This window comes from Gadus chalcogrammus, chromosome 7 (assembly GCF_026213295.1).
Source record: "Gadus chalcogrammus isolate NIFS_2021 chromosome 7, NIFS_Gcha_1.0, whole genome shotgun sequence".
NCBI lineage: Eukaryota > Metazoa > Chordata > Actinopteri > Gadiformes > Gadidae > Gadus > Gadus chalcogrammus.
In genome coordinates this window covers 8,256,395-8,268,623 of record NC_079418.1, presented here as the reverse complement: position 1 = coordinate 8,268,623, position 12,229 = coordinate 8,256,395, and the positions used below count along the sequence as shown (strand labels likewise).

General features: G+C 46.4%; 1 protein-coding gene across 1 annotated transcript; it reads right to left on the bottom strand.

Annotated features, from left to right (window-relative positions):
- Positions 1 to 406: 406 nt before the first annotated feature.
- LOC130386604 (collagen alpha-1(VIII) chain-like) lies at positions 407 to 8,580 on the bottom strand. Its single transcript, XM_056595612.1, has 3 exons — positions 8,416 to 8,580; positions 6,297 to 6,584; positions 407 to 3,106 (listed from the first exon to the last, which is right to left on the bottom strand). Exons 2-3 carry the CDS (start codon positions 6,574 to 6,576, stop codon positions 1,167 to 1,169), a joined length of 2,220 nt encoding a protein of 739 aa, XP_056451587.1. The 5' UTR covers positions 6,577 to 6,584; positions 8,416 to 8,580; the 3' UTR covers positions 407 to 1,166.
- Between the last annotated feature and the right edge of the window lie 3,649 nt (positions 8,581 to 12,229).

Genomic DNA, 12,229 nt, shown 5'->3' with positions numbered 1-12,229 from the left:
ATCGATCACAGTCTACGGTGGAATTCTTTCAGTTTGTTCGGGACCAGGGGTGCAGTGGGTGGGGGGACACAGTCCCCCCTAGAGCTGAACGACTTAGGGAAATAATCGAATTGTGATTATTTCGGCCAATTGCGATAGCGAATAGTATGCAAACTGCTCTTTCGTTTAGGCCAGGCCTATGTGATTAATTGACATTATAACATCTTTATTCAACTATTTAATTGCGAAAGAAAAATAAGAATCGAACTGATCTCTAGTCAGGAATGGTAACAAATCACCCCAAAGAATCGCAGCCTTTGCGATTTGCAAATCCTGTTTTAAGACATTGCAATGTCGGTTTGAATTTGATGAGTCGTTCAGCCCTTGTCCCCCCCACTTTACCCCACCCCACCCCACTCCACCAATATCCGGAGACACCCCAACCTACATTGGATACAACAAATACCCCAAAAAGATGATTAAGTGAGTCAGTGAGTGTCTGTTGTTTGAGTGAGTCAGTGTGTGAGTGAGTGAGTTTGTGTGTGTGTAACTGTTACTAGTGTGTGCGCGTGTCTGTTGTGAGAGTGAGTGAGTAAGTGTCAATTGTGTGATTGAGTGAGTGTCTGTTGTGTGTGTGAGTGAGTCATGAGGAGTGTCTGTTGTGTGTGTGAGTGAATGTCTGTGAGTGAGTGAGTGAGTGAGTGAGTGAGTGAGTGAGTGAGTGAGTGAGTGAGTGAGTGAGTGAGTGAGTGAGTGAGTGAGTGAGTGAGTGGGTGTCTCTGTCGTGGTGAATGAGTGAGTCTGTTGTGAGTGAATGAGTGTGTGTGGAACTGTTAGGAGTGTCTGTTGTGTGAGTGAGTGTCTTCTGTGTTTGAGTGAGTGAGTGAGTGAGTGAGTGAGTGAGTGAGTGAGTGAGTGAGTGAGTGAGTGAGTGAGTGAGTGAGTGTCTCTGTCGTGGTAAGTGAGTGATTGAGTCTGTTGTGAGTGACTACTGTCTTTGGAACTGTTGTTTGATTGAGTGAGTGGCTGTTATGTGAATGGGTGACTGTCTATTGTGTGAGTGAGTAAGTGAGTGAGTGAGTGAGTGAGTGAGTGAGTGAGTGAGTGAGTGAGTGAGTGAGTGAGTGAGTGAGTGAGTGAGTGAGTGAGCGAGTGAGTGAGTGAGTGTGTGAGTGAGAAGCCTCCTACTACATTGGATACAACAAATACCCCGTAAAGCTTGAATGAACATACTGCCCAGCGTAGAGACCTGCAGCCTGATCGGACGGCAGCTGAAGATGCACCGTATCGCCCTGCTTCAACGGCACCACCGCGCTCCCAGACGACTGGTCCACCAACCCCTTCTTGTACTCGTCATACGTATACATCAGGGGGTCGCCATTTTTCATCAGAGCCACCCAAACGTTCCCGCCTTTGCAGTGTACGTGGTACGCGAAATAGTACACCCCTGGAACGCTACAGGCGAAGACACCGGTCTGGGGATTGTAGTCCTGGTTCCCATTGTGCAGGAGCTTGTCGAAGATGATGGGCGTTGCCACGGGCGGGAACGGGTTGGTGAGCTTTGCGGTGAAGGCGGGGATTTCGTAATCTCCACCCCCTTGGGCGTCGCCGCCGCCGTTTTTGGAGGACTGGTAGCCGTGGTCCGGGTTGTAGGGGCCCGTTGCGGGGAGGACGTGCCCGAGGTCTGGGTATGGGGAGGAGGGGCCGGGGGCCCCAGGGGGGCCCCGGGGGCCCGGTTGCCCCGGCCGACCGGACAAACCGCTTGGACCGGTGGGCCCCTGGGGGCCGAGGGTGCCCCGGACCCCCGGTTGGCCCTCGCCAGGGGCCCCGGGTTTTCCGGTTGGACCGATCTCCCCTTTAGATCCCGGTATTCCCGGGGGCCCGAGCGACCCCCCGGGCCCCGTGAGTCCCGGGATCCCCTTTGGCCCCTGGACCCCCCGCTCCCCGCTGGAGCCCCCCTCCCCCTTCGGACCGGGGAACCCCCCGTTGCCGGGAACGCCGGGGGCCCCGTTGTGACCATGCTCCCCCTTGGGGCCCCTAGGACCTGGCAGACCCCGGGGCCCGGACTGGCCCCCTGGTCCCGGTGGACCCCCCTGTCCCGGGAGCCCGGCGGGGCCGAGCTCCCCTCTCCCGCCAGGGGCCCCTCTCGTCCCCATGGAGCCCTCGTCCCCTTTCGGCCCCGTGAACCCCAGCCCCCCCGAGGGCCCCATCGGACCGGGTTGCCCCCGGTTACCGGTGATTCCCGGGGGCCCGTTATCCCCGGCAACACCCCCATCACCTTTGTCACCTTTTGGCCCCTGAGAACCGGAAAACCCGCCGTGGCCTTTGGGCCCCTGAGGGCCGGGATACCCTGGCTTCCCGTACCCTGGTAGCCCGGGCCCCCCCGGTAATCCGGGTGGTCCTGGCATCCCTTTCCCGCCAGGGGCCCCTTGCGGGCCTGGCAGGCCGTCCAATCCAGGTTGTCCCGTTCCCGGTATTCCATGGGGCCCCGGTTCGCCCGGTAATCCCTGAGGGCCGGCGTATCCCGCCGCTCCAAGAGGCCCCGGTTTCCCTGGCAACCCTGGCTGGCCCGGAAGGCCGTTCAATCCTGGTTTTCCGATCCCCGGGAGTCCGATGTCCCCTTTGGTTCCTGACGGTCCGCTGGGGCCCTTCAATCCCGGGAGTCCTGGAGCGCCGAGGCCCTTGTCGCCTTTGGGGCCCATGGGGCCCGGAAGCCCGGAGACGCCCTTGAACCCGGGCTCTCCCCGGGGGCCCGACGTTCCGGATATACCCTGCCCGCCAGCCTTCCCAATCCCCTGTAGTCCCGGCGGCCCCGGGGCCCCTGGGGGCCCCCCTAGTCCGATTGGCCCCTCCCCACCTCGGGGGCCCATGTCCCCCTTCTGCCCAGCTAATCCCGGAATTCCGGGTTTCCCCGGCATTCCCGGTAGACCCGGTTTGGCAACTCCGGGGTAGCCCTGAGGGCCCTGGGGCCCCGGTTTTCCGAGGGGCCCGGGCTGCCCGTGGCCAGGCATTCCGGGTGGCCCTTGCGGTCCTGGCGGCCCCTGGACTCCCTGGGGTCCCTCTCTGAGGTCAAGGCCAACGGGGCCCGCGATCTGGGGGCCCTTAGCGCCTCGAGGGAAGGTCTCTCCTGAACGGGAGGAAGGCCACAGGCCAAATTCAGTTACATTCAATTAAACTTTATTTGTACAGTCCTTGTTATTTTTGATTTAGTTATTTAGTTTTTTGTTACCTGCCTAAATTGTGAAGTGTCCTTGAGTTTGAAAGGTGCAATATAAATCAAATGTATTATTAGGGGTCCAAGCAGCTTGGTCCCCTATTGTTTCTGTAACATTTTTTTTTTCCCTCAAATTATGTGGTACTGCACCCAAAGGTGGCGCTATTGTAAAAGAAATCATGAATTAGGCTTATTTCTCCGCACCAGATTGACCTGGATTCAAAATTCATTCTGAATATTAATCTCTAGAATCAGACGCATTTATAAAACCCTGGGGGTCTTATGCCCTAAAAATGTTTACTTTTCCCACAATTTCATATTACAGTTTTTTCCTATCGTTTTCGGTCATGTACCCATACTATGGTCACTTTTCCCTATCACTTAACACAGTGGGCTTTAGAGACACACACCTCTGCATATCTGTTAACCTTTGGTGCAAAATGCAATACAACAACCACACCACAAACAATGCTGCCATAACTTAACACATGTTTCCTCTCAGAACATTATGACCTAAAAAACACTAACATCTTGAAGCATTGCCAATTGCATATATAAAATGTTGCTGTGTCCTCCAGTTTGGCATAGATTTCCTGTAGTGTTGCATTGAAAAAAATAGAAAAAACACAGACAAACACTTCTTTGGACTACAGTAATAAAGTTTGTAATATTACAGTATGACAATCCAAGCCAAGTATCTGCTGACAGTGTTCATATGTCGGTTTACCTCCCACAAAAGATGTCACAATTAAATGTACTGTAATTCTAAATACAGTAAATACTGTATAGTACCTGTTAGTTTGTGTGAAAACCCTCACGATTGATGCCACCGTTGATCTTGGCAAGTTCGGCTGAACCCTCAGACCAGCTTCCCTCATGGACAGACCATGATTGATTACATGACAGTTGCTCTGATTTCATCAGATACAACTGTCCTTGCTGCTGCTGCTCCTCTCCCTCTCCCTCTTCCTCTACCTCTCCCTCTTCCTCTACCTCTTCCTCTACCTCTTCCTCTTCCTCCTACTCCACCTTCACCTCCACCTCCACCTCCACCTTCACCTTCACCTCCACCTCTTCCTCTTCCTCTTCCTCTACCTCTTCCTCTGCCTCTGCCTCTTCCTCTGCCTCTGCCTCTTGCTCTTGCTCTTGCTGCATCCATTTTCCTATACGAACTACGTAAAGAAGTCCAAAGCAAATGCCAAAGAAGGCCCTTTTTCAACGAGGCACAAATTACATGTAAAACACCTGAGTAGGTCTTTAGCTGAGTAGGTCTTTAGCTGAAATGACCACCAGGTGTTTTGCATTGCAAAACTTATCCTCTGTGTTTTGTACAGATCATTGTATGTAGTGTTGCTTTTACGTAAAAAAAAGTAATTCCATGCCAATTCACCAAGAACTATGGTGCACAGGGGGAAAAAAAATCTAAATTACTGTAAAATAAAATAAATAAACTATAAACTAAATCTTTTTTCTTATTCAAACATGTAACTTCATTTGTCTGTCCAAATGCAGCATCTTTCCATCTACAGTGATCTAAATTACTGTTAGGTTTTGAACAGAAAGTTCACTGTTTTGAACAGAGTATCTAAACATTGGTAAAATATGCTGTAGTTCCACAGCGTTTTGCCGGTAGTGAACATTGACTGGGGCAGGAATCCATGAAATTTGGAAGAAGGCGTCATTGCCAGCATTTGTATCTTAGCATAGGGGCAAGTAACCACAGTTTTGTTCACATGGTCTACTGGTATGCTCACTGTGTGAAGTGTTTAGGGAATGTGAACATGGTTTAGGTAAATTGCCTAAAACGATAGGAAAAAACTGTAAAGCTAAACATGATAAAAAGATTCACAGGCTACAAAAATAATCAAAAATTCACTTAAATCGCCATATAAAATCTTTAGGCCAAGCCTCACAAAAATCATGGAACAGAATTTGTTTTATTTAGTTCCATTTGAGGAATATTGGCCACTAAAGTTGGAGCAGTTAGCCCATTTTTTCTTATTATGACCATTTTGTTATTGTATAAAAAAACATGCAACTTTTATTAGGTGGATACCAATACCCCCCACTACTAATAAACCCAAATCTGCACCCAAAAGTGGTGCTATTTAAAAAAAAATATGAACTAGCCTTATTTTTCCTTACTAGATTGACCTGGACTCAAAATTCTTTCATCATATGAATCTCTAAAATCAGATGCATCTTTTTCACCATGTTCTACTGCTATAAAAACGTGTACTATCCCCAAATTTCATAGAAAAGCCAAACGTCCACAGTCTCAACCCATTTTGCCTACATGACCATTTTGTTATTGTATGGCTATCATTAGGTGGATACCATTAACAGTGCACATTTTCATATCTGTACTCTTTTAAGAAAGCCCTTAATTATCTTGTGAAATGTGTGCTCTGAGTTTTCTTGATGTTATGTGCTTATCAATTAACATTTTCAGGATGTGAATCAGGCTTCATGCAGTTCAGGAATGTCAGTGTCTCAACGGGATAGTGTTGTTGACTTTTAATTTTGCTTGGACCCCGTTAATCACTGCTTGCGGTTATATTTATTATTATAATTATTAATCACAGTTACAGTGTCAGGTCCCAGGGCCATATATTCACAGTGTCTGTGTGAGTGTCAGTTGTGTGAGTGAGTGAGTGAGTGAGTGAGTGAGTGAGTGAGTGAGTGAGTGAGTGAGTGAGTGAGTGAGTGAGTGAGTGAGTGAGTGAGTGAGTGAGTGAGTGAGTGAGTGAGTGAGTGAGTGAGTGAGTGAGTGTCTGTTGTGTGAGTGTCTGGTGAGTGAGTGAGTGAGTGAGTGTCTGTTGTGTGATTGTCTGTTTTGTGAGTGATTGAGTGAGTGAGTAAGTGAGTGAGTGAGTGAGTGAGTAAGTGTGTGTGGAACTGTTATGAGTGTGTATGTGTGTGGGATGTGTGTGTATGTGTAAGTGTGTCTGTTGAGGTGAGTGAGTGAGTGTGTGCGTGTGTATGTGAGTGAGCCTGCTTAAACCCTGTTGCATTCTCGGTACAACTTCCAACCCCATCTTCAGTCCAAAAAAAAATCCCTCCACCACCATCACCACCACCCAGACCCCCAGACCCTTCTCACCTTTCCCCTTCCCCAGGGGCAGCAGGGGTAGCTGGGGAGCCAGCTCCTTGCCGTACTGGGGCAGCCCCATGCTCTCCACCCCATAGGGCATCGCCAGCATCTCATTGCCCAGGTGCTGCTGCTGCTGCTGGGGCTGGAGGTAGCCATCGCTAGGCTGATGCTGGAGAGGCGGCGGGGGCTGGTTAGAGCCGTAGTAGGCCTTCCCTTGGGCCAGCCAGGGCAGGTGCAGGAGGGACGCCAACAGGACTAGGTGGAGAGGGTGGAGAAGTGCGACGGCCATTTTGTTTGCTGGAGGGGAAGAAGGGAAAAGTTGAATGAAAAAACATAGTGCAGCTTTAACTTGTTTTTCCCGAAATGTATGATTTCTAAATATTTTATTAAATCCATAATAAGATAAGAATTCAGTCCAAGTCTTTCTGATGTTTTTTTTATGTTTCTTTGCTGTTTTTATTTTTTTTTATCATCTTTTTATTTGGATTGGTATACAACATTCAACAAACTGTACATAGAATGTCCGTATATCCCTTGTCTCCACCAACATAAACACATGCATAGATACATTTATATCTGCATACATGGGCCTACATGCATGCACATATACGACACATTCTCAGTATATGCACAACAAACAACACCAACACTAAATATCCTAACAATACTATAATATAATAATAAACAGTAATCATAAAAAGACGACCAAAAATTAAAAAATTAAAACATAAAAAGCATATTATTGATGCACTTTGCCACCATCGTCACTATAGGTCACTCTCTTAGCACTTAGCGTCGTATCCTAGCTGTCTTTGTTGCATAGGGGGAATCGGTTAACCTAGCGATTGTGAGTGCTTGGCTCTTGGTTCTATGAACACCCTTACTGTACCGACTGAGATATTGTTGTTTCTCTTTCTTCTGACAAATGGACTTATTGTAAGTCTCTTTAGATAAAAGCGTCTGCTAAACGCCCTGGATGTAAATGTGCTCTTGGGTTCAACTTTGCGAATTCTTCGCTAAATTGTGGAATATATGCAATGTCGCATAATCACCACTAGAGGGCAAGCTCCACAAAAAATGCTATACACGCCATAACTGACAATAATGCTTTTTCTTTTCGTACACAAAGATGCAACCCTGTTTTTTCTCCTGTTCTAGATGGATAGATAATTTGTTCATCGCCTTGGGGAAATTCAGGTATCCAGCAGCTCACGATGCCAGTCAACAGACAGTAGGCCTACAACTGACAAACTACAAAATGGAAAAACAGTAAAAGTCATTCAAAAACATAAAAAAAGGAGCGTGATAATAAAAGAAAATATCGATAACAAAAAGTTATTAATATTGCACATAATTGAAATTGCATGTATATATAAATAAATATAAAAAAAGAGCCAGAGGTAGAAAAAAATTAATTAATATGTGACATCACATCAAATCCCATGACATCACAGGCACATCAGATACCATCCACCTAAAACAGGAGCTGTGTTCGAAATCGTTCCCTATCATGGATGTAGTGCACTAAATAGGGTGCACGCCATTTTCTAGGGTGTTCGAATTCTCAGTGGTCCACTATATAGGGCACTATATAGTGGACTTAAAATAGGGTACATACGATGTTCCCTACATGTTACTCCCGTATACCACAATGCAATGCGGTTGTAATTTTCCAGGTGAGAAGAAGAAGCCGAATAACCGCGAAAACAAATACATTTAATGATGGAGTCTCTGGCTTTCGTTTAGAAATGTCAACAATTTATTTGGGATTTAACATAGAATATTTAACATTCAAAATTAATTAAACAAGGAAATGTAACATTCAACATCAATACAACCTCCAGCTTTCGTCGTGAGTGCCCGGTTTGTTTACTTGATGTGGGCGCATCTGTCTGCGTCACACAAATACCCGGCGCATTTACTGACGCAAATGACGTTCAGAAATGTTCAGCGTAGTGTCCGAATTCTCGTTCCCTATTCCATATATAGTGCACTATATCATGTACACTATATAGGGAATAGGGAACGAGTGTATAGGGAACGATTTCGAACACAGCTAGGGTCTCTCTAAAGCAGAACTTGACTCCTATTGGTCAAACCTCCTCATTCTTCCCAGAATGCACCTCACCTGTGTTCTAGTGTTCGGTTTCGTTGTCCTTTTTGTTTGAGACCACGCCCCCTCCTGCCTCTCTACATCCCCTCGTGACAGCCCGGTCCTGTTGGCGTGGCCTTGGGCATGGGCGGGGTCAGGTTTGGGGGGTCCTGGTCTTGAAGAACTTGAGTGTCTCGATGGGTACCTGTGAATGAAAAAAAAATTTAATTCATTCGCTTTCTGAATGTATGTAAACCTTTTTCCAATTATCGTATTTACCCCCTGATTTGATCCGACCTCAACGAGGTCCAATCAAATCAACAGCAGAAAAGCTCTGAGTGATACATGAACTCTCTTACTTAGTTCAACCAGAAAATAAATGTTTTTGATACCATTCCAGACCACATACAACTAAAGCTATATGTGTGTTGAACCAAGTTCTGTTCTGACATTTATCCAACGCTTTTATCAAAAGCGACTTACAACGGTTCACACACACATTCACAAACCAACTGCGGAGTCGACCACGCAGGCCGACAGCCAGCTGGTCAGGAGCAGTCAGGATGAGGCGTCTCGCTCAGGGACACCTCCACACTCAGCTAGGAGGAGCTGGGGATCAAACTGGCAAACTTCAGGTTACAACTCAACCCGCTCTACCTCCTGAGCTATGCCGTCCCAGTTTTGCCCTGTTCTGTTCTGTGCAACGAAACAACCATCCCATGAACCCAACTCCCTCCCACAACCCGTCTTCAAAGCTCATAACGAGAGTCTAATCACCCAAACACAACCCCCCTTGTCTCATACAAGCCAGGTATCCTGAATCGACGCAACGCAGCACAGAAACCAAAAGCACATAACTGGCTCCAACGCTGAAATCGAATAATTTCCCAAGGGCCGCTGCTTCCAAACACATGTCGGCGCAAATGGCAGGACACCGAAGGATATGTCTAGTCCACGTTCGGACTGAGAGGAACCAGAGAAGTGAACATGCATCCGGTTTGATTCACCGGACCGAAGCTACACAATGCTGTTTTTAAGTGCCGGGATGTCAAACATACAATTAGTGCTTACATTAATTGTCAGGACGTACAACTTCCAATAAGTGTGTACATTAAGTACGAGGACATACAAACATACAATAAATGCGTACATTAAGGGTCAGGACGTACAAACATACAATAATTGTGGACATTAAGTGCCACCAAATGATCCATAACTAGCGGTATTTAGGGCGCTTTTATCCAAAGCGACTCACAATAAGTACATTTTTCAGAAGAAAGAGAAACAACTTGTTCATAGAACCAAGTGCCAAGCACTAACAATCGCTTGGTTTACCAATTAACCCAAATTCTCTACCAACTAGCAACCTTCCGTCAGTGAGCAGTTCGGGTGAGCCGTCTCGTTCAGGGACACCTTGACACTCGAGAAGGAGGAGCCCGGGATCAAACTAGCAAGCTTCCGCTTACAAATCAACCTGCTCCACCTCCCGAGTAAAGACGACCACAAATCAATATGTGATTAGGGATCAACTCAATTATGCCATATTTTCACTGTGTTTTGATTAAAAGCTTGGAAACTATGATCAAACACACACACGACCCTCATCGCTTTCAGATGTGGAAGATAAACACACACATTTGTGTATTTTCAGATCTAATAACTGAACATGTGAAACACATTGTGGATATGTTGGCTCAGGGCTGAACAAACGCGGTTCACTACGATGAATCGTGAGGCAGAGGTTCTGAAATAATGTCTTTATAATAGCATGCGATACACACATGCATTGGCACGATCACTGCATGCACACACACACACACACACACACACACACACACACACACACACACACACACACACACACACACACACACACACACACACACACACCTAGGTGCGTTCCCAGACGTGAATTTGGAAGTTAACCCACCTCTATCTGATTATGGCTAACCCGCCTCCATAGAGTGTGTGTGTTTTTGTGTGTGAGAGAGCATGTGTGTGTGTGTGTGTGTGTGCGTGCATGTCTGTGTAAGAGAGAGCATTTGTGAGTGTGACCACTTGAACCTCCGACCTAATTTGCTAGATGAACAGTCTGCTTTCCTTGGCCACTAGGGATGGGCAAAATGATTCTTTTCCGGGAACTAGTTCTTTCAGTTCAGTTCACTATAACGATTCGTTTATTTGATTCGTTCGTTTTGATTCGTTCGTTACGTCAGATTACATCTTAAAAAAAATTAAAAATAAAAAAACTTATTTTTATAATTTTTTTTTTTAATATGTCGTGGGTCCGGATAGGACCGTCAAATCCGCAGTCCGCCGTTTGGAGATGCCTGCTATATAGTATGTCGAACGTCCCACCAATATTTATACCACTTGCTTACTCTCTATATTTCATTCATGGTTTTACATTTATAATTTTATTTTACTTTACATTTAATTCTTCATTGTTCAGGCATTACAGAACTTGCATGGTCATAAATAAAAAATACGAACTGCAGTTTCATTTCTTTGTTTGTTCTTAAATTGACGTAGAATGGAGCAAAGACTCCTGGGATTGGGAAATGTGTTTATCCAATAAACAGATGGAGGTGAAGTCTATTTTCGAAAAAATGTAGGGGGATATATGAGTCGAATGGTATGACCCAAGATACGTCAGAGAGAGAAAGCGCGCATATTCGACGGTACCGCCTTGTCATTGGTTTACCCAGGTGCCATTCCAACACCATTGTTACCTCTCATTGGCTGAATCTTTGAGGAAGTTGTAGACTCAATCAATATGAGTCGCGGGGAGACGGAGCTCTGTTCGTTTGTATATTTTATTTACGTGACCATATGTTTGGTTGATGTTAAAAAAAAAGAATCAAAGAACCAGTTCTTCTTGTTTTGGGGAACCAGTTCTTGTCGTTCACGTTCGGGATTCGTTCTTTGTAACGAATCAGTCGCGACCGACACATCCCTATTGGCCACACAACGCTGAACATTTTCCATGGAATCCTGATCTCCTCTAATCAGATTTCTGACTCGTTTTTATCCAAGTTGGTTTGAGATCCAAACTTCTGACTGATGTCTGGCCATGTGAACACTCTCCCCCTCTCCCCCTCTCCCTCTCTCTTTCTCTCTCTCCATGTGAATATATCCGATCCGAGATCGGCCAATTATTTTACAGAATGGTTCAGGCCAATTCAGGTCAATTCATTCCATGTCTCTTAAAGCAATGGTGGATCATGGAGGCTGGCTGAAACCTAAACTCAGCAGTGATTTTTACATTTACATTTTAGGGGATTTTGCAGACGCTTCTAACCAAAGCGACTTGCAACCATTTGTTCACACATTCACACACCGACGGCGGAGTCGACCACGCAGAGCGACAGCCAGCTTGTCAGGGTGAGGCGTGGGGTTGCTAGTTTGAGTGTCAAGGTGTCCCTGAGCAAGGCACCTCACTCTGACTGCTCCTGACCAGCTGGCTGTCGCCCTGTGTGGTCGACTCCTCCGTCGGTGTGTGAATGTGTGTGAACCGTTGTGAGTCACTTTGGATAAAAGCGTCTGCTAAACGCCCTAAATGTAAATTAAATGCAATGAATAATGTAGATGAGGAACCGAGGTCTGGGCAGTTCTAAGGGGAGCGGAGAGGGAAGACTTTTGCTCTTGGGTCAAATCCCTGTTCAGAGGAATGCATGATTCAGCCCCGGCAATTACATTCCATTAAGGCCAATGGAAAAACACACACATACCTGCATGCAGACAGGCGCATGTAAAAGATTACACACTCGCACACACACATTACACACACACACACACACACACACTCACACAAACACACACAAACACACAAAACTGTCATAAACCGACA